Source organism: Botrytis sinoallii (genome assembly GCF_014898435.1).
Source record: "Botrytis sinoallii strain Bc 23 chromosome Unknown BSIN_026, whole genome shotgun sequence".
Lineage (NCBI taxonomy): Eukaryota > Fungi > Ascomycota > Leotiomycetes > Helotiales > Sclerotiniaceae > Botrytis > Botrytis sinoallii.
In genome coordinates, this window is record NW_024066053.1 from 366,977 (window position 1) to 388,818 (window position 21,842).

General features: G+C 42.0%; 9 protein-coding genes across 9 annotated transcripts; 7 read left to right on the forward strand and 2 right to left on the reverse strand.

Annotated features, from left to right (window-relative positions):
- Positions 1–181: 181 nt before the first annotated feature.
- EAF02_010620 (uncharacterized protein) lies at positions 182–3,123 on the forward strand (the record flags this gene model as incomplete). Its single annotated transcript, XM_038906668.1, has 5 exons — positions 182–603; positions 657–1,323; positions 1,377–1,465; positions 1,745–2,658; positions 2,921–3,123. The coding sequence occupies 5 exons, from the start codon at positions 182–184 to the stop codon at positions 3,121–3,123; spliced, it is 2,295 nt and encodes a 764-aa protein (XP_038753538.1).
- A 1,134-nt stretch (positions 3,124–4,257) lies between these two features.
- EAF02_010621 (uncharacterized protein) lies at positions 4,258–5,165 on the reverse strand (the record flags this gene model as incomplete). Its single annotated transcript, XM_038906669.1, has 4 exons — positions 4,258–4,406; positions 4,466–4,875; positions 4,932–5,016; positions 5,066–5,165. 4 exons carry the CDS (start codon positions 5,163–5,165, stop codon positions 4,258–4,260), a joined length of 744 nt encoding a protein of 247 aa, XP_038753539.1.
- A 480-nt stretch (positions 5,166–5,645) lies between these two features.
- EAF02_010622 (uncharacterized protein) lies at positions 5,646–6,231 on the forward strand (the record flags this gene model as incomplete). Its single annotated transcript, XM_038906670.1, has 3 exons — positions 5,646–5,787; positions 5,855–6,118; positions 6,206–6,231. 3 exons carry the CDS (start codon positions 5,646–5,648, stop codon positions 6,229–6,231), a joined length of 432 nt encoding a protein of 143 aa, XP_038753540.1.
- Positions 6,232–7,318: 1,087 nt separating this feature from the next.
- EAF02_010623 (uncharacterized protein) lies at positions 7,319–8,600 on the forward strand (the record flags this gene model as incomplete). Its single annotated transcript, XM_038906671.1, has 2 exons — positions 7,319–8,331; positions 8,423–8,600. The coding sequence occupies 2 exons, from the start codon at positions 7,319–7,321 to the stop codon at positions 8,598–8,600; spliced, it is 1,191 nt and encodes a 396-aa protein (XP_038753541.1).
- Positions 8,601–9,368: 768 nt separating this feature from the next.
- On the forward strand, positions 9,369–10,798 carry EAF02_010624 (uncharacterized protein; the record flags this gene model as incomplete). Its single annotated transcript, XM_038906672.1, has 4 exons — positions 9,369–9,436; positions 9,498–9,678; positions 9,736–10,312; positions 10,371–10,798. 4 exons carry the CDS (start codon positions 9,369–9,371, stop codon positions 10,796–10,798), a joined length of 1,254 nt encoding a protein of 417 aa, XP_038753542.1.
- Positions 10,799–11,772: 974 nt separating this feature from the next.
- Positions 11,773–12,976, reverse strand: EAF02_010625 (uncharacterized protein; the record flags this gene model as incomplete). The annotated part of the gene is made up of 2 exons (XM_038906673.1): positions 11,773–12,708; positions 12,755–12,976. 2 exons carry the CDS (start codon positions 12,974–12,976, stop codon positions 11,773–11,775), a joined length of 1,158 nt encoding a protein of 385 aa, XP_038753543.1.
- A 1,564-nt stretch (positions 12,977–14,540) lies between these two features.
- On the forward strand, positions 14,541–16,086 carry EAF02_010626 (uncharacterized protein). The gene is made up of 4 exons (XM_038906674.1): positions 14,541–14,564; positions 14,620–15,449; positions 15,502–15,812; positions 15,881–16,086. Exons 2-4 carry the CDS (start codon positions 15,304–15,306, stop codon positions 15,922–15,924), a joined length of 501 nt encoding a protein of 166 aa, XP_038753544.1. The 5' UTR covers positions 14,541–14,564; positions 14,620–15,303; the 3' UTR covers positions 15,925–16,086.
- Positions 16,087–16,473: 387 nt separating this feature from the next.
- EAF02_010627 (uncharacterized protein) lies at positions 16,474–17,057 on the forward strand (the record flags this gene model as incomplete). Its single annotated transcript, XM_038906675.1, has 3 exons — positions 16,474–16,548; positions 16,571–16,729; positions 16,758–17,057. 3 exons carry the CDS (start codon positions 16,474–16,476, stop codon positions 17,055–17,057), a joined length of 534 nt encoding a protein of 177 aa, XP_038753545.1.
- Positions 17,058–17,358: 301 nt separating this feature from the next.
- EAF02_010628 (uncharacterized protein) lies at positions 17,359–18,983 on the forward strand. The gene is made up of 3 exons (XM_038906676.1): positions 17,359–17,707; positions 17,757–18,000; positions 18,052–18,983. The coding sequence occupies exons 1-3, from the start codon at positions 17,663–17,665 to the stop codon at positions 18,696–18,698; spliced, it is 936 nt and encodes a 311-aa protein (XP_038753546.1). The 5' UTR covers positions 17,359–17,662; the 3' UTR covers positions 18,699–18,983.
- The last annotated feature ends 2,859 nt before the right edge of the window (positions 18,984–21,842 follow it).

Below are 21,842 nucleotides of genomic sequence, written 5' to 3' on the forward strand. Positions count from 1 at the left end.
GCGCGTTTCAGCTGCATGAGGAGGGCGAATTTCGAATTTAATCCTTTGTCAGGCTATGGAGGCAGTGCCAATTGTCTCGACTGGGTATAAAATGTGTGTGCCTTATATAAGGCTTCTCGCACAATCGTCCCATTTGACTATAGCTCATTCTTCCCGCTACTTTCTAGCAACATCGTTCGTCATGGATGGTCTTTCTAGTGCTTCCGCGGTGTTTGCTGTTGTGTCTATTGCTGTCCAGCTTGCAGAGACTATTCATAAGTTAGTCGACTTTTGGAAAGCGGTCGAAGATGCTCCGGATAACATTGCGAGTATCTTTCGAGAACTTGGACTTCTTTCCAAGATTTTGACACAAAGCCACGAACTAGCACAACTCCACTCATTTTCTGACATATTCGATGAAGCGTTGAAAGATTGTTGCTCCAAGATTCTCAAACTTCATTCAAAGATAGAAGACACGAAACAGAATCTCAATTCTTCAAAACTACGAAAGCGGAAATGGGCTGCTTGGAAGATTGTGCTGCAAAGGTCGGAAATAGATTCCTTACAAAAGTCTATCTCGGAAGCGAAAACAAACATACTACACATTCAAGTTAATAGCCTTTTGTAAGAATTCTAGATAGACATATTTTGATGGATACTAACTTGATATTCGGTAGAGCGCGGCCACCGAACATATCTAACGTTTATCAAATTTTCCAACAGAGCTCCCAATTGAACACTCAGATACCTGAAAGGATGCAAATAACGGAACAACAACTAGCAAAGATTTTAACAGAAAAGCATATTCCGTCGAGTCTGTCGGCCGGATGCCTTGATAAAAAGCTGGTGTACTTCCGCCCTGACTCGATAGGACAAATCCTTACTCGGCAAGATGATGATAAACGATGCAATCAGTCAACACTCGAATGTACGGTTGCGGCATCGCCCAAACCAAGAGAGATCGGCTCACGAAAGCGCAACGTCTATGTTTACAAGAGACGTCAGATTACTGGACCATTCTCGAATTTCTGGAAAGAATCTTTAAGATCTACGGAGGAAGTCGTCCACGCATTTGGGGTCAAAGAAACCGTGGAAGAAGAATCTCAACTGATCATATACCCTTCAAAGTGGCTTGCTAAACTTGGCGTTAGATATGGCATCGAGTTGTCTATTCTAGCATCAAGAGGATGGCGATACTCTTTCCAGCCCTTTCGCGCAGTTCCTGAGAGCTCTTTAATCTTTCAATTTTGCCGTGAAGGTAATCTCGGTGGCGTCAGAACGCTACTCAGTAGAGGGGACGCTTCTCCTTATGATAGGGATCCATTAGGTCGGACTCCATTATGGGTAGTACTCTCGTTTGGGACATTTTTGAACAATAATTGACGTATAATATACAGTATGCCGCTCTCCATCATCAAATGGATATATCGATGTTACTGCTCTCGGAGGGTGCAGATGTACAGGTAGGGGAGTGGACAAAACGAATGTAAGATTGTTTTCAGTTTTTCTACAAGTCCCAATTTTAGGCCGATGATCAGGTCTCGATCGTTGCATCAATTTGCGATGTTCGAATTTCTTGGATATTTGAATGCACTTGAGATGTTCTTTCTTCTGAAGTGCTCACGCAGCTTGGAATGTCTATTTGGTCTGAAACGCATTTTTTTGTGCCATTCAACCTTTCATAGAGGTTCTAAAAAGTCGACACACATTATATTAAACTCAATTGAGGTATGAGCAAACATCATGCTAATATTTAATACACTAGCAAACCCATCGGTGCTCTCTATTTTGGTGAATGCAATGATGTAAAATTGAAAATTGCAATGGCGGATCTTCTGGGAAGTTATGATACGGAAGACGAGGAATTCAAGTACCATATAATTCAGAGGTTTCTACTTTTCTTTCGACATGGCAAAAAGTTGGGTCTTTCCTACACCGAAAGAAATGAGGCGGCACTTTCTATTGTCCAGCAGATAGGTTTCCTCTATCTCCGAACCCCCGCCGACCTTTGCAGGTTTCTGTGGAGCTACATTTTGCCCTTTCTTTACGATGGCCCAGTACTACAGCGGGTTCTACACAGTGTACCAGGCAAGATACATAATATAGAGCAAAGACCGATACTTCATGACGCTTTGAAAAAAGGCCTGCTGTTGCGGGATTATTTAGGGACAAAGACCCTTGTTGATAAAACCACGACGGCAGATCTACATCTTTGTTTTGAAGGACTATCCAATTATCCTTCCATTTTGGGAGAAACGCCGACTATGCTAGCAATGTACAGTAGGAGAGGGTTCTTGGTATGGCGTACTATTCTGAGAGATCTAGAGTTTGATATATCAGACTTCGTCACTCGAGAGCTAGCAGCGATGAAATCACAGTATGATGGATGGACTCAAGATACGCTCATGGAATTGTTTGAGAAAGAACTACCTATCTCCCCCCTTCCCGAACCAGATAGCCAAAATCTGCCCGGTATCCATGACTGTGATAGATGTCAACGACCTGTTACTATAGGCAATATACATCAAAAAGTAGATCTTGAATGGAGGCGCACACTCCGATCAATTAGAACGGGAAAAAAGAACGTGCAAATCGTCGATCATGATTCGTCACTGGCAGGAGAAATCGGCGCTACTATCATCGATCGCACTGATAAGAATACTACGGAAACAAGTTTCGGTGAGTCCTCCCCAGAATGCCTGACATCCAGAACCAGATACTGTGTTTGGCAACAATTTTTGTATATCTATTTTTCTTATGCAAAAATTGAAGTTTTGAAGTGGCCTGAGCATTTGAGTCGAGTTGATCTCAACGTTTGAATCGACTCGAATGATCGAGTTTGATTCAGTATCCTCAATTAGTCTCGATGTTCTTTTCAATTCAGATACTTTCAACTTGACGTGGATGGACATAGAACTTCATACTGATACCGAAACTATAGATCCCCTGCCCTATCGTTTGGTCTGTCCCTATGATTGTGAAGACGGAGTTTGTGCGGCATGGGAATATGAGGGTTTTGAGCCGCCAAATTTCCCACCGTACATCCCAAAAGAGGAAAGAGACCGTCTCAGACAATTACGCTTAGCCGAGGAGGAAGCGAAATGTCCTACTTATACTATGCCCGGGGCTTTTAGTGTTCAGTGATATGACCTGCAGTCTAAGCTAGGGATTTATGGATAGCGGATCTCTTTTCAACCTGAAATTTGTTGAATATAGATTGTTATAAAAATATCTGAAGAGAATGTGGAAGCCAACTCACATACTTAGTCGATACGAAAGTGTTTACCCGAGGGAGCTCACTATACTCATCACTGGCGGGGCAGCGAATGCCGGTTGCCATGCAAATTGATGCTGTGGGTTTGACCTGGTCCTCCAGATCAAGTGAGAAGTGTGGCGATTACCGTATTACAACATAGAGAAGCTGCCTTGTGTTGTTCACTGGCACCTTCATGGCCAATTTTAGTATCAATGTCGAATCGGGGATATGAGGTCGAGATCGAGGTCGAAGTTCATCTAATTTATAGATAGCTTCATTTAATACGAGGGATATATAGAGATATAAGAATGTATTGAATGGCTGATCGGAAGCTACAATGGGGATTTGAAGAAAAGTTTTGGGATTTCCGAATTTGTGTTCTTGCCTAGACTCTAGAGACCTTAGGTGTGTCACTTGTGATATCTTTGTGAATGCTATGGAATAATGGTTTTTGAAATATCGAGAGCAAATTGGATGAACTGCGAATGGTGAATTAGGGATTATTGTCAAAAAAGTTCGTGCGGTTATTAGCCATTGAAACCGGTGTGTAAGAAGGGCGATCCACCAATGAGCAACACTATTGACATGGTGGCTTTGTCTCCCATCGAGGACTTTCAATTTCAATTGTCCTAAATAATATTTGGCAGGTTGGAAACCCAAGATGAGGTCTGATGGTCTGGTGGGCTGCAACTTGGGATAAGGGAATTTAAGACATTCAGACGAAGCTCTGTAGCTTGTGATGATAGCTCTTGTTCTTCTACCACCTGAACTGGACATTTGCCCAGACAGACAGTTCATCGAGATAAGATCTAGAGAGGTACTATCTTGAACAAGACCATTTTGAAAACAGATTTTGGAGAATTCACACATATGAGTCAGAATTTGCAGCTAAGGTAGTAAGAAATTATATTGGTGTATGGCATCTCAAAACATCGCATGATTTTGATGAGTGATCTGGATGAAAATTGCAAAACTACGAGTATTGGTATGCTTCATTGATTTGAATCCCGAGCATACAGTTCTCAATGATCATCCCGTTTCAACCAAGGGTTACAGGCTGTATGTACCTTTCCCAAAGAGTCCTCCATTTCTACCAACCGCGCGAGGATTTTTGCATCGATCCTGTTTATCATTTGCAGAGTAGCAACGATGAAGAAGTCTGCATAGGTCGCTATCACGTTATCTTTGTTAGCTTCTTTTCATAAATCCAGTATTCCCAATTTAACTTACGTGTCTCTCCCTCAATAAATGGACCACCCTTAGCTTTCAGCAACTTCCCTAATTCGCGAACGACGGGTTCAGCATCTCCCCAACACTCCTCTTTGCCTTCCTTTTCACCATACTCGTATATATCCATACCGACTCTTTCCTTTCGGGTCTCTTCAAAATAGACACGTGAAGCGTCATTCAAGAGCCCCTTAGCAAGAAGAGGCAGCCAGAGTGGACGAATTGAGAGTTGAAGCTTGGGAATCAAATCCTCGACTTGAGAGAGTTCAGGAGTCTCGATTTTTAGAGATGGAGTAGGGTAGCGCTGTTCTAGTAGGGTAGCAATGGTGCTGGAATCTTGAACATAGCCTACTTCTGGGATTTGGATTGTAGGGATTGTGTATTGAATGCCAGAGGTGTTTGGTTGGACATTGCTGTATGGAGAGAGTGATTAATAGCATGGCAGGAAAGAGGTACGGGGCCTACGAACAGAGATTTGAAGGTTGGTTCTATGTCTGGATATTCGATCCATGTTGTCTTGTATGGTATCTCTTTGTAATTTAGAAGTAGACGCGCTGAGATATCAGCTTAGAAGCAAGGCTAGAGATAGGTTGTTTCACGTACTCTTCAACGCATTGTGTGACCAACTTGCACAGTGTTCTTGGCTGGCTAGATCATAGAGAGTGAGTTCCGAGCTGGCCGTTTGAGTACCGGTTTGAGACATGTTTGTGTATGTGGGACTGGGTAATGTCAAGTTTCCTTGGGACTTAAGTTATTGTATGGCTGTTAACGAGAATCATGAATAATCTTTACAATTTGAAGCTTATATACCCCGCATTTTCGAAAGCTATTATGGGAGCTCCGGTTTGTCATATGCAGGGCGCAATCTCACATGAGGGAGTGAAGAATCACTAATACAATCGGAAAGAGCACCGCAAGTGCAAGAACGATTAAATTGTGTGGTAGAGATACTATCGTAGCTCCTTGCTCCTTGACGACAATAGGTATCAAAGTAAAAGATGTAGTGAGATTGATTGGAAGTCTCAGATCACGTGCTAGATCGCGCATTTAAGGTTTAGCGCAATTCTCCCCGCCATCAGTTCTTTTTGGTTTCCACCTGGTGTGTTATCAACTCTATCTTCGTATCAACAATACAAATCTTTATCGTCATCTCCAGATACAAAATTTCTACAAATCTTTCGCCATGGGTTCCGTTGTTCTTCCTCATCTCGTTACTGGCTGGCATGTCGACCAGGCTATCATGTCAGAGGAGGAGAGACTGGTAGTGATCCGCTTCGGACGCGATGTTGATCCAGACTGTATGCGACAGGATGAAGTGCTCTATAGTAAGTGCGATATCTACTTTGCATTCAATATCTCTTGCCAGACTATGAGCTAACGAATCTGAAACAGAGGTTGCTGAATTAGTTAAAAACTTCGCCGTCATCTACGTTTGCGATATCGATCAAGTCCCCGATTTCAAAACTATGTACGAATTATATGATCCAGTCACGACCATGTTCTTTTTTCGAAATAAACATATGATGTGTGATTTTGGAACGGGTAACAATAATAAGCTGAACTGGGTGCTGGAGGATAAGCAGGAGATGATTGATATTATTGAGACAATTTACAAGGGTGCTAAGAAGGGTCGAGGTTTGGTTGTTAGTCCCAAGGGTATGTGACATTTAACTTTCTCAACTCCTGTTTAGAACCAAGGGAGCAAACGCATGAGATTAAGGACGAAGGCTAACTTTGTGGCAGATTACTCGACTAGATACCGATACTGAGATGCTCATTACGACGGTATTGTGGCAAGAATGTTTTTACGTCCTCTGAGTGTGCTCATTCAGTGGGTGTAAAGGAAGGCGTTAATGGTGGATTGATCTGATGGAAGATGGATCCAGAGGAATGTAAAGGGTTGGTCTCACACAATGAATTTTATAATCGTACCTGAAGATGCTAATGCTGCTTAAAGTATGTGAACGTTCCCGATATTAAGTGGTAGGTCGAATTCTCCCATTTTTTGACGGAAAGGATGTTTGGTTATGTTTTGCTATCTTTCCTCGCGACCTTGCAGATATTTGTTTCGTGCAAGATACAACTCGAGTGTCTTTTGAAATCTCCGGATGCTAATGGCGTATATATGCTATTAAGTAGTAGTACTACTACTATGTCATATAGCCCGAGAGAAGAATGTCTTGGTTCATCAAGAACAGACTGCAATGGCGTAACGCAAAAGTGCAAATTTCTACATATTCGACACTTGAGAACAAATTCCATAATTGAGCCCATTCATAAGTTCTCATGTAAGTTAAAATGCTATACAATACGTTGGGTTCGGATGTACAACCGAATATCCGGGGTAAATTTACCATCTTCACCGGAAAAATGATTGAGCGAGTGATATCCGATACCCCTCTTTACTCAGTTCCACATCTTGAGCTTGAACTCCCATGCATCTTTGCATCGGAATTTCAAGGGGGCTACTTCGCTGGAGTTGACCTCCGAGCCTAGCTTCTGCAGTGTTAGCCACATAATTGGATGATTTTTTGCCTCTTAAAATGCGGAGGCACACTTTCCGCTTCGGCTAAAGTGGGAGGCACAATTTTGCTTTTCTGTATCCTTTCTCAGATTACTGCTTTGATTAGCCAAGTGAAAAGGCTCTTATTATATGCTCATGACCCAAGATCCTAGATCTTCTCCAGACGACATGCGTCAATCATCCTGGAAAAAGGTTTGTCCAGCTGTATGCCAAGATTATTTAGAAACCATTGTAAATGATTCTGAGGGGTAAGCAAATTTCCCATTACTTTAATAGAGTCTGGACACTCTCAATTGTGAGTATCGTTCAAGGAAAGCTTTTCAGTCTTCAGGATGAAGTCTTTTTTCACAGCTCTTGTTTCTCTCCTCCCTTTGGCCACTGCCCTTCCCCTAATCTCCTCTGAATCTCCAAATGCACAACCAAAATCACTCTATCCATTCTCCTCTAGCGGAAGTAATGCTAGAGTAGCTGGCCGTCTCTTCAACATCGATGGGAAAGTCCAATACTTTGCAGGCACAAATGCTTGGTGGCTTGCACATCTTTCATCCAACAGCGATGTAGACCTCTCATTCTCACAAATGGCCGCTACGGGCTACAAAATTGTACGAGTATGGGGCTTTGGCGACGCAAATACTCCTCCACCTTCCACCAACACGGATCCAAATCTTGTCTACTTTCAAATTCTCAACTCTACAGGAGCATATATAAATTATGGTGCCGATGGTCTTCAGCGACTAGACTATGTGGTTCATGCAGCTTCTAAGTATGGCCTGAAGCTGGTACTGAACTTTGTTAACAATTGGGGTGATTACGGTGGAATCGCTGCCTATACTAATGCCTTTGGTTGTTCGTCAACATCTTTCTACACCGATGCAACTTGCCAAAAGTTTTATAAGAACTACGTCAAAACAATCGTCACTCGTTACCGCTCTAGCACTGCCATCTTTGCTTGGGAACTCGGTAATGAACCGCGCTGCAATGGTTGCGAAACATCTGTCCTTACCAAATGGGCTACAGATATATCAAGCTACATCAAATCCCTCGATTCAAATCATATGGTTACATTGGGCGATGAGGGATGGTTCGCACCCGCTGATGGAATCGGTGATGGAAGTTATGGGTATGGAGGTGGAGAAGGTATTGATTGGGTCGCGAATTTGAAGATCAAAACATTAGATTATGGAGTATTCCATTTGTATCCAAATAGTTGGGGATACAATTACACATGGGGAAATGAGTGGATTGAACAACATGACAAGGCTGGAAAAGCGGTTGGAAAACCGGTCATCTTGGAAGAGTATGGGACGCCGTTCCCGTATAATCATACGGAGACTGAAGGACCTTGGTATGTTTTTATGTTACCTTTCTATTTAACTCTGAGCTCGAGGACGGGAAATGAATTAAAAGAAAACGGGCTGACAAACTTTTTCTCACAGGCAAGCAACGGTACTTAAATCTGGAATAGCTGCAGATCAGATCTGGCAATTTGGTCCTAATGGAACGAGTGTGCCAGCGGAAGGTTTTGGTGATGTCAATACTATCTATTACAAGACTCCGGAGTATGCTACACTTGGGACGGGTCATGCTAAGGCGATGTTGAAGAAGAAGGTATGATTAGGATACGCTATTGGGGTGGTATGTTATATATATGGTGAGAGTTAATACAACGAAAATTCTTGCTGTGCTGTTGTTTCAACGTGCTGTGGTTTTATGAAGGTCTACTACTGATAGTCCTGTGGGCATTGATAAACTCCGAGAAAACTCTTGTGTCTGAATGTCAGGCAGGCAGAGACCTTAGGCATATTTCTCCTCAGGCAATCCAGTTCCAGTCAAAGAGATGCTCTTGTTGCATATCGCAGCGCCAGGCATGAATATGAGGCATTCTTCTCTTTATAAGCAAAGTAGTCCGAATGTTTGAACCTCAAATGTTTGTACGAAGTTGCATCTAACCCTAAATTAACTTGCAACGATGTCGGACCTTAGGTTTATGTCCATATAAAATCGTTGCTAAAATGAATTGTGTATATTTTTGCAAAATTTCAATGGAAGCTTAATTCGATCAAAATGTGACGGCAGCTTATAGATTTCAAATGGCGGGAAGAGTATATTAGATGGTAGATAATCTTTCTGACAATTTTGAAGAACCTAATAATAGTATATCCTCATCGGTCCCGGTAGTTTCAACCAATTGATGACAAATCCAAGCTGGGTAGGCTCGGCAAGTGCCTATGAGAATCCCGAGCCGAGGTATCTTCATTTCAGTGTTCCCCACAGAATCGCCGTTCTCCCCGGATTCCTTTCAAAAACAATATCAATACTCCTTCTATCTCTCCTTTCTTATTCAATCAATCTTCAAAAGAATTCTATATATCAAAATTCAAAATGGCCGTTGAAAGAATCAGCTCAATTGTTAAGCATATGACTCCTGGCACATCAGGATTGTCTGCAATGTAAGTAAACATTCCAGCCCCTTCATCACTAAACACATGCTTACAACAATGTTGTAAATAGTACCTCGAAAAATGCCGACGATGTTGTCATTACACTTGCAGTTCGCACTCCATTAGCAAAGGGATTCAAGGGAGGATTCAAGGATACAAAGCTTGACTATCTTATCTATGCCCTTCTCCAGAAAGTCAGAGAAAAGTCCAACCTCGATCCAGCTCTTATTGAAGATATCTGCTGTGGAAATGTAAGCAACCTATAGAGATTCCTCTTGCAAAGGCGACGACTAATAATGATATAACAGGTCAGCGATGGCAATGCCGCATACAAACTTCGTGCCGCTGCCTTGGCAGCAGGATTCCCCAATACAGCCGCAGCCTCTATTGTAAACCGATTCTGCTCCTCAGGTCTGAAGGCCACCCAAGATATCGCGAACCAAATTGCTGAAGGTAGCATTGATATTGGTATTGCCATGGGTGCAGAGATGATGTCGATTGGAGGCGACAAACTCGAAGGAAGTTTCCACCCTGATATTCTCAAGTGCCAAGATGCTGCCGATTGTATGCAACCTATGGGACAAACATCTGAGAATGTAGGAAAGGATTTCAACATCACTCGTGAACAACAAGATAAATATGCGGCAGAGAGTTATCAGCGCGCAGAGCGTGCTCAAAAGGCTGGATGGTTCGATGATGAGATCGTACCAATCGTTGCGGAAGTTAAGGACCCAAAGACTGGAGAAGTCAAGAAGGTTACTTTGACAAAAGATGAGGGTCCAAGATATGGAACTACCTTCGAGAGCTTGAGCAAGATCAGACCAGCTTTCCCAGCATATGGTGATAGATCTACTGGTGGAAACTCTAGTCAGATCACTGACGGTGGTACGTAACACATTCCATAAGCCGCTTTACAAGTATGCATGCTAACATATATTCACAGCCGCCGCTGTTATCCTTATGAAGCGTTCCCGTGCCATCGAGCTCGGCCAACCAATTCTCGCCAAATTTGTCGGAGCCACAGTAGCAGGTCTCGCTCCACGTATTATGGGTATCGGTCCTTCCGTTGCCATCCCTAAACTCCTTACCAAATATAACCTCACTATCGACGATTGTGATGTCATCGAGCTTAACGAAGCATTCGCTTCCATGGCCGTATACTGCAAAGATGTCCTTAAGATTCCTCACGAGAAGATGAACATTAGAGGTGGTGCTATTGCACTTGGTCATCCATTGGGTACAACTGGTACTAGACAAATCGTTACCGGATTAAGTGAGTGCAGGAGACAGAAGAAGAAGATTTTGTTGACTAGTATGTGTATTGGTACTGGACAGGGAATGGCAGGTTTGTTTGTTAATGAACAGTTGTAAGATTTATGTGCGATGGGGTGTTGATATCTAATGGTCAAGGTTTCGGTGCATTCATGTAGTATCGTTCTGTTAAATATGAAATCGTTTCTACTTCCAGCTTGTTTGGTTTCAAGATTATGATGTGATGTGAAGGCTTCGCTTATGTGGTACAGTAAACATATGAACTCGTCTAGTCCATTCACTTTCAACGGACTGTTAGGTCCTTCGCCTCGCTTCTCGCATCCCTTCAAACTACCTAGGTACCTCACGCATCTTTTCGTGTTGACTATCGTCCATATCTCAAACACAAAACTACAGCATTCATTCTATCCCGAGCTGATAAAAACATACTAAAAAACTATCTCGTCTTGCTTTTCCCGCCCCTTTCATCATTACCACCTTCCTTCCTCCACATCATTCATTCTACCCCTCGCATCATATCTCATCTCATCTCATCAAGCAAGAGAATAAAAAGGCATACAACAGTGAAGATTCGCTGGTAAAGAGCAAATGGGATGTCAAAAATTTCTCGGTCTAGCATATTTCGTCTTCAACCAGGTTTGCGACATCGAGGCGAATCAAGTGGTTGGTTGGTGGGCTCGGGGATGACGTTTTTATATCGTCACTTTTTGGTCTTTTCTGGATGCAGTTTCCTGCTTCTTGTCTACTGGGAAACTGATACTAGAGTTGAGGATGTCCTGATACTTTGTTTGTAATTGGTATTTCGTTTTGTCTGCCCCTCTACTTGATTTAAATGTGAATCGATGTTCGGAGGGGATTTACGGTGTGATATTAAGGGAATATAGGTTGGGTGTTCGTGATGCAGTTTTCAGTCACCAGCTTGTTAAAAATTCAAGTCGCAGAACACATAAATTGGTCGCATAACTTTTGACCACAATTTGGAATATGGAGTTAAGTAATGAATATAGTCATTGAAGCTTTTTATACAACATCTAGCACTTCACTCATCCTGTCAAATATCCTTGCATGCCACTCTAGACAAACTGCAAGCATCCGTTATTGTTTCCAATTCTCTCATCCAAATTCAGAGTACTGGTGTGCCACGATGGAGCAAGCTCAGCCTCGAGCTCTTGTCCGCCGCGCGCCAATCTTACATTTCGCGCCGACGCACCGAAGTTACCGCCGCCACGGCCGCCGCCGCCAGGAACCTGTAAGTTCTGACCAGGCCAGATTTGGTCGGGGTTGCTAATGTTGTTGTGTCTGGCAAGTTCTTCGTATGAGCAGTGGGAGAAGCGGTCGGCGATGGCTCGGAGTGTGTCACCCTGTTGGACAGTGTATGTCGAGCCGCCGTGGCTGCTGCCGGAAGACCAGCGTAAGCTGCCATTGTCGTTCTCGATGTATTTGTTCAGACTGATAGTGCTAGATTGGTAGGAGCCATCTGTGCGGCGGCACTGAGCGTGCAGATTGTAGTCACCGTGAGTGTCGAGGCGAACGTCGTTGGACGAAGTGGTGAAGTTTCCACCAAAGTCACCTCGAGCACGCTCGTCACCTCGGGAACGGTCACCACCTCGGGAACCTCGGGAACTGCAACTGCTGCTGCGACGGCGGTGATGTTGAGGTGGTGGGCCGCCGTGGTGCTGCTGATTGTATTTTTCGCGCTTCATTCGCTCCTCCTGCTCTTTTTCCCACTTCTTCTTCTCGTCGTGCTCATCCTTCCAGTCACCTACTGCGTCTTGTGTCTTGTGTCCTGCAAATGCACCAGTCAAGGCACCGATGACAGTGCCTGCAACGCCATGGCCTGCTTGACCACCTAGCTTGTGTCCACCATAAGCACCAGCTGCACCTCCGGCGATGCCACCCATGATACCACGGTCACCCTCTGGGTCACCCTCACCGCCATACTGGTTCTGGAAGCCTTGATTGTGCGAGTTGCGTCCTGAGTTCGAAGAGTGCGCTGCTGTACTGGGGTACTTGAATTTGTTAGTCTAGACAACGAAACCCGAGGAATTAACTTACCTGCTGGTATTGAGAAGGGTCCTGGCCATAACCTCCCTGGCCGCCGCCATATGGTTGCTGGCCCATGTGTTGCTGCTGTTGGCCATAGCTGTTGTTCTGACCTTGGTTGTAGTATTCACTAGCCTCGCCCTGGGGCTGTTGGCCATATCCTCCCTGCTGGCCGTAACCACCTTGCTGACCATATCCTCCTTGCTGGCCGTATCCTCCTTGATTGTAAGACATATTGATAGTTAAAGAGTTATGAAGGCGTTAATTAAGGATGTGTGATTTGCAAAATCGCAGTGTATACTTCTCCATGGAGCCATCTCCTTATATACTGTCCCATCTCCCTTCTGTGGGGCTATGATATGCTGTGCCATCATGCATCATTCATGAGTTGTCTGCAACATGCCGACACCGCCACGTTCCGCGCAGCCGACTTTGTGGGGTTGTGCTACAGTCCATCGTCACATTAATCCACCTCAGCCACAACATGGGCCAATAGGGCAGACAGTCTGACTCGGGCTGTCTGAGGGTCTGAAATGCCAGTGGAACGCCAAGGCCGTACCCAATCGAATGAACTGCCGATATTCCGTTTAGCATCCCGGTGAGCCAATCAGAACTGGGAATTTTGAACTATTTTTACTTTTTTCCATTGCACAGGCTACTCTACAGGTCAGGTGATTAGCCACGATGTTTCAATCATTCTTATTGTACCAGTCGATCTAATGACGCCTTCAGAAGAATATCCAAGTATCAAATAACTAATAATTGTCGATGTGATCGATTGATTGAATTGAAAAAGTAAGTTAGGTATGTTGCGAAAACTCTCAATACGTTTGTTGCGTATAGCGTATTCATTTGGTAATTTGGGCTGTACTAAAGTAGGGGTAATAAATTTAAGCTTGAATTAGATTGTTTTTAAATGGGGCAATTCGATTGGAAAATAGACAGAAATAAGGTATTGATGAATAATCCGTCGAATGAACGAATCAAATAGCTCTGGTGTTTTCCGTAGCACTAATCCAGATTCTAGATGAGCCTTATATCTTTGATCCCTGCTTAGTGCAGCCAAATTACCAAATAAATACTATATCTATGTGTCTGTACCCAGACGATAATATAGAATACAAGCCACTTCTCTTCAGTTCTATGGTCGTATGTGGTGGAGATGTGGTTGAAAGGGGTACATATTTGGAGTAAGATTGGAAGCGAAGTGATGGGTGTCCCTGGATATATTCCATGATGTTCTACGAGAGTGTTTATGGGTTGGCTGTACGTCTCGATAGCTTGGTAAAGAAAGACAGCTGTGCTTGCTGCTAGGAGCAATGCGATAGATTCGAGGGATAGAATGTGGAAATCTTGTGTCATCTAGTACAATAACTTCGGACATCTATGATGGATAAGAATGTTCCCGCTATCAGGATTCAGGAGCTTCAAAATTGTGACTCGCCTTATGAAATCTTCCATCGATGTATATCAGTAAGGTTTCCCCTTGCCTTTTCATTCCATGGCTAGGTATCCTTCTTCGCGGAATTTGTTTCAAAATTCGGGACTCCAGACGGTCAACGTCTAGCCTCTGCATCGGAGTTCTCTGATTGCTTGCTTGCATATCTTTTTGTGACGATTAAATCCCTGACTGTGATATTCCACTTTCGCGAAATAGGTACGTAAGCTTTGAATGAATACAAATTTTAACCGAATAGCAAAATGGTCGGTTCAGCTGATAGTTCCAGCAGAAACCACGAAAGACCAGCTTTATGAGTTTATTAGTTCCTGAGACCAGAGGTCTCAGGTAAGTATCAAAATGATACTTCCTGTACTTTGTGGTGTATGTAATCCGACGACAACGACTATTTCATAGTATGCGTGTTGACAGCAGAAAGAACACATCGGAATCACCAAGGCTTGATACGAATCCCAAGACCTGGATTCAGATGCATGACTTTGGTGCCTTTGGGTTATCCTCCCAGCTGGAGAATAATCTAGAGGGAATCAAATCGAAGGTTGCGGATGATCCATGATCCCTCAACAGGCTCGTTCAGACGGCACGTAAGATTCTCGATTGAAAATAAATTGTATCTCATAGAACAATCGAAACTTTCAACTGACTTGCGAGCAATTCAACAAAAACAACGGTAAATATCACAGAAACAGTATGCCTGGAAAAACTGCAAAAGGCACGTCGGCAAAGGATGTTCTCCTCCCTAAAGCTATCTTTTCTCAACCCCTCTCAGCCTACAACATCCCACTCATAAAACTTATACTCTCCATATTCTATCAACAAAAGCACTTTCAGACAACGCGAACCACGAGTTAGCCTCCTATATAAGCTCTCTCGTGTTGAACAAACTCGAACAGACAAAGTGAGAGATGCTGTAGCTCAACTTCTTCGTCTCAATATACCTATCACTAGAGCTGCTGTGAAAGCAGGACCCCATGATGAAGACGTGGATGGAGAGCTTACGGGAGTAGAAGAGGGCACGGATTGTGAAGTTTGTTTGCGAGCTTTATCCCCAGAAAGCTTTCCTCAACAGGATATCGGGACCAAATGCGAACATAAGACACATATGTGTGCGTCATGTCTGGAACAGGCAGTTGTGGCAAACGTAGAGAGCAACTCTTGGGACAATATACCTTGTCCATACTCCAGTTGTGAAAGGATGTTGGAACCAAGTATCGTGAGGAAGTATCTCAAAGAGCAGCCACTTGAGAAGTATAAACCTTCAAGTTACCGGCAGCTGTTTAAGAAGCTAATCTCAAAACAGTTATAACAACTACATCGAAAAGTTGGAGATCCGCAACCTCCCAAACTTTCGATGGTGTTTAAATCCCAAATGTGTTTCTGGCCAAGTCCACAGCGAGGGACCGAAATATTTGAGAGTTATATGTCATGCTTGTAAATCCGAAAGCTGCTTTCTTCATCGGATCCCACGAGTTAAAGGAAAGAAATGCACGGCTTGCGATAATGCTGTTTCTCAACATGAGGGACGCGCAAAAGCACTTAGGATTACGAAACCGTGTCCAAGATGCAAAGTACTGACCATCATGGATCCAATTAATTGTGGCAGGGCACGATGTAAGTACTAAACCCTCTCTGATCTTATGGTGAGCATTCCGTGTGTACTAATACCTTATACTATATAGGCCGTTGTGAATACTACTGGGAAAAATCTAGCGCAGGTCGCTGAGATTAGTTTATTGTACTTCAAACCCGCCTCTTTATGGCTACAAATGAGGAGGAAATGTGATATCCCATCTAATGTCACTTCATTAATTCTTCAGTACCTGTGGAGCAATAAATTGGCTTGAAATCTGGAGTTTCATTGCTAGATATGACTGGGTTCACAATGAAAAGGAAACATCCACCTTGAATGTGTGTTGTACGAGACAAGTGAAGTAGATTTAACTGGTCCCAATGTCCCAATGCGCACGCATGGATTCATTCAATCAGCTTCGGTAGCACTAAGAAACACTTGTTCCCTTTCCCGGGAGACTAACCTTTAGCTTAAAGATCTAGTGCCGAAGTACGCTAAGATCAGTCAACGGCTATCCTTAGCTCCTCCCGAGTGATCATCAATAATGACGTCTAGAACACGGAACTATTTGGAATTGACCCTTAGATCTTTATGATCTCATAGACTGCTAGCAATTGGGCCATTGTCAACAACCTCTCTTCACAATGCAATCGTAAGTCGGCTTCATATTGACATACCATAAACAAACATAAATTATAGAAAATGTCTACCCTCCTCGATACAACTCGCAACTATTCTCTATTCGGTGTAAGAATACCAGCTCCGAATCGATCATTGGTAATTGCTCACATTTGTACAGGTCCCCGCGGCATGGCTCCTGGCTCACATCCCTCATGTGTACGCTGCAGTCTCGACTGAATGCTTCGACAATCGCTCCCCCAGAGACTTCCCAAAGAGTCTCGAAGCTGATCAAAGGCTCGATAAGGCTGCATGTTCCCCTAGCCGACACTTCTCCCTCGTTGAATAGAAGACTAACATCTTCCCAGAAAAAGAACCAAATTAGCCGAGCCCACGCCGCCGGAGCCAATGGCTACGAAAATGTCGGTCTTTTTGCTTCTGCGGTGGTTGCTGGAAATGTCGCAGGACTTTCCCACTCAACATTGAATACCCTTACTGGAGGATATTTAATCAGTCGCGTGGTTTATAATTTCATCTATATAAACAATGAGAGTCAAGGGGCAGCAGCAGCAAGAAGCTTGGTTTGGCTATTCGGAATTGGACAGATTTTTACGTTGTTCATCAAAAGTGGCAACCTCCTCACAAACAAGGCTGCAAACTTGTTGTAAATAGACGAGAAAGCGCATGAATCACATGATGTCGGACTGTACATACTTTATAAGATATCGAAAAATTAACAATAATTGAAAGTCGCCACGGAACCATTCGATGGCTTCGCATGAGCTTGTTTCAGGATCGGGTGAACTCCTTCGAACTTCTCGTCGTCTCTGTTTGAAGAATGAGATTCTTCGAATCAAATTAGAACAAACGGAGAGATGCACTCATTAGAGATTCGCGGTGGAGTTCAAATATCATCACATGATCTGGCTAGCTAAACTATCTTACCTACGGTAGGCATATGTTGATCTACCTCATATCATGGAATAATAACACGCTATCGAATACTTGAGAAAGAGGGTAGAAGGTCTAGATGCTTCATCGGCTTCGCTAACTTTGAGCCGTTCCTGAATATCGTAGGATTCCAAGGTTCCTTTCATTCTCTCCACATTCGGCGGGTCTTCACCCGCGCCGATGAACTATACCATTTACTGACGTCACCATTTTTTATCGAGCGGGCTTGGATAAGGGAAGTTTTGGAAATTCACCGGCAATATACATTGTAGCACTTCAAGATGGATCTCTCAAGTTTACACAAGTACATCAAAGAACGACCATGTCTAACAATACCATACCAACAGTCGAGGGGGGTAAGAGGATAGTAAGTTGCCAATAATCATGTCGCTGAACTGTTGATTGACACTATATAGGTCTTCACAGGAGGTAGTGGCAAAGCAGGGCGCCATGTTATCCCCTATTTACTTTCCAAAGGACATAAGGTCTTAAATCTTGACCTAATTCCATTTCCCGATTCATCTGTTGATGTATATACACTCAAAACGGACCTCACAGATTCAGGGCAAGTTTTCAATGCCTTCACATCCCATTTTAACAAGTCCGGATACAATGAAGGACCAGTGCCCGGTCCTCCAGATGTGGTCATACATTTTGCTGGTACAACCCTCCATCCTCCCTCATCGTCCGTATAATTCTAACCAGCACCAGCCTATGCCCGAAACATGCTTGTACCTGACAGCGAACTCTTTCAGGCCAACACTCGTAGCACATACAACGTCATTGAAGCAGCCAGCAAACTTTGTGTGAAGAAGGTCATAATCGCTAGCTCCGAAACCGTGTATGGAGTATGTTTCGCACAAGGAGATACCGATTATCATTCTTTTCCTCTAGAAGAAGACTATGATGTTGAGCCCGAAGATTCTTATGCTCTATCCAAGATATGTGGCGAGAAGACTGCTCGTACATTTGCGAAACGGTTTAAGTCAGATATATATGCGTTGAGAATTGGTAATGTGATTGAACCGCATGAGTATAAAAGAGACTTTCCAGGTTTCATGGAAGATCCTATGTGTAGGAAACGAAATGCCTGGAGTTATATTGATGCAAGGGATTTGGGTCAAATTTGTGATTTGGCGATCAAGAAAAATGGCCTAGGGTTTCAAGTCTTCAATGCCACAAATGACGGCATCACAATACCTGGGGAAGAAAAGACAGAAGACTTTTTGAAGAGAGTTTGTCCAGGAACGAAGGCTACAAGAAGGTTGGGAGAGAGGGAAGCACCGTTGAGCAATAGAAAGATCAGAGAAATATTGGGATTCAAGGAACTTCATGATTGGCGTAGTTATGTTAATTGAGAGGAGGAAGGAAATACATTTCGGGGGGCTTTTTGTTGATAAGATGGTGAATCAATTATGGCTTTGGAAGTCCCTTCATATAGTACTGTTCAGTATCTCGAATACCCACGCTCTATGTAAAGGTGAAGCCATATTTGTCACGGATCGCACCCAATCACAGCTGCGATCGCTTACGTGCGCGTTTGCGCACGTGTATGATCATATATATATAGCTAGTATATAGGAACACTCTACAAGCGCTTTGCTCCCAATTCTGTAATTATAGATTTTAAGAATAAATTATATTCTGTTTTTGTAGTTTTTTAAAACAAAATATCACATTATCTATAATTTATTATATGATTGTATAGTCATTTGGTGACTGATTAAATAATACCTTATAATTATAATATCTTCTTGGATATATCGAGGATGTTTAATATTATTTATAGAAAAAAAGCTAATTCTAAATAAATCTACTCAACGGAAGATAATAAACCCTTAATATATAAAGTTATAAATATTATTATCATATCCAATTTATTTATTTCAAAAAGACTTTATTACTTTTCCTCTGTCATGGTACGGGTAAAGACTTATATTGTACCATAAGGGTAGAAGAGCTATGGAAGAGTGAAGCCCTATTTATAGGAAATAGGGCGTGCTAGTATTCTGTGCCTGAGATACGAAGGCAACTACAGATCATGTAGTTGGCGCTGTGACAGTACCCCCTGCTCAAGGTGATTGGTCCATAATCGCAATACCAATTAACCTTCTAGAATACAAAATAATATTAAAATACTCTAATTTCTATTATTAAATTAAAATGAACTTTCTTAAGAATAATAATAATCAATTAACAAAGCTTTTTAGATCTGCCTCAGTCTCGATTCGGGGGTGTGCTTGGTGTAAGTACTAACAGAGAATCAGGAGTAGTAGGTTTTTTGAAATCCACCCAAATAGGTGGTTCTGATTTATCTGGATTTGCTAAGTGGAAAGCAATAATTATATCTTTCTAATCACAAAAGTCTTCGGCAGGTTGTCAGGATGCTAGATAATATTTCCATTTGATCTAATAGTGAAATCCATTCTTATTATAACAATCGAATAGTTTATCGAATTCCCACTATTCGGTTTCTTCGTTTGTTTCGTTGTCTCTTTCTAGGATACATCCTTAGTTCCAACGGGATTCAGCATTGTTAATCGTTTCTTGACCAGTTAATCTAGGTAAACGATGGAGTAATCGGAGTAATGAGTTGTGGAATACTGGAAAGATCTTGAAACTAGTAGGAAACTGGAGTAGATAGGCTTGTTTGTAAACTTTGATGATTTTATAGGGACTGTCCCATTTGTTATTGTCTTTCTTCATCAATCGATTGGTCTTCATATTCTTAATACTAACCTATACTCTGTTACCCTCTTTGTACAGAAAAGTATTGATACAAATCTTATTAATATAATCTTTATATTTCTGAATAAACTAAACAATTAGGGCTTTCAATTTTATTAGAATAATATCAAATCGATCTGTAATCTCATTAGCCTTTAGGAACTCATGCCTGTATTGATATAATAAATTCAAAGGAACAGATGAAAAAGGCTCAACACCAAGATATAGATGAAAACTGTAATTAGCAAAGAATGGGGATATACCAGTAATCTCCGAGGTTGTATTATTAAACGCAAACTTTGCGAGCAAAAGCTAATCGTATTAATCGTCTTGATAAAAGTTCATAAAAGCTTGAAGATATTGTTCTATTATAGTATTTATTCTTTCTATTTGTTCATTAGATTCAAAATGGAATAAAAAGGATTGTTTCAAAATAATCGATAGGCGCTCGGATAGGTGTTTCCAAAATTCTGATACAAATTGCAAACCTCTGTTGGATATAATGTTATCGGGTGAGTTGTATAAACAGTAGACTTTCTCAACAAACCGATCGGCAAGCTCTTCTACAGAAAGTCCTACAACCAGAATGAAATGATATATTTTCATTAGGCAGCAAATGACTGTGACGATATATTGATACTTTTTATTATAGTATTTGCTGATTGATAGTAGTATGATGTAATCAATGGAGATGTCAGACCAGGGGCGAAATGGTACAAATAGAGGTTCTAGAAATCCGGATGTGATAAGGCAGGAGGCTTTGATTCGGAAACAGAGTTGACAGGCTTATACATAAGTTTCGATTTCTCTCGATATATTAAGCCACCAGTATATACAGGAAACAAGGTCAATAGTCTTAACTCAACCAAGGTGCCCGGTGGGTTTGGTAGAGTGCGTTCGGTATATGATCTGGGTGTAAAGTTCAGTGAAGAAGGGGACGAAAAGGCAATCGCGATAGAAGATTTTACCATTGATCAATTTACAATCTTGAAAAGCAATTCGAAGGTCTTTTCGGATAGATAGTAGCCAATAGCAAGCGGCTGAATTCCGAAGGGTTTTGTGTATGATAGTAATCAATTCAGATGATTTGTATATTATATCAATGAGATTGTCAATCGGCTTCTCGATATCGGGAATGATTATACCCATAAGGATTACAGTAAGGTTAATGTTATTGTTAACTTATTAAATAAGGTTTTTGAATATAGTATTATCAAACACTTTTTCTGGGAAAACTATCTATAAGCGATTTTTGATCCAATCATCGTTGAAATCGGTGTGAGTAGAGCAATCTTCTGCTTTTCGGTTCAATACATCAGGGTGAACTGCCTTATGGCTAGAACGGTATATAATACGAAAGTTGAAGCCAGATAGGAATTCAATCTATCTAGCTTATCTTTAATTCAATATCTTTATCAATATAAAGTACTCTAGATTCTTATAATTAGTAATAATTTCGAATAGCTTTTGGGTTCCATATAATTCAAGTCTCCATTCTTTTAAAAACTTGATGATAACTAGTAATTCCTTATTGTAAATTTCATAGTTATACTCGACTATACTATATTTCGAGGAGAAGTATACAATTGAGTATAGTCGACCCTTATTGTTATATTGAAAAAGCACTCCGCCCGCAGCCCAGTCTGAAATGTTTATTTCAATAATTGTGCAGCAGTGGTAATCAAACATTGCAAGAATTGAAACGGAGACAAAGGCATGCTTTAGGTTTTCAAAGGTATTCTCTTGATCAGCAATCTAATTCCATATATTCTCTT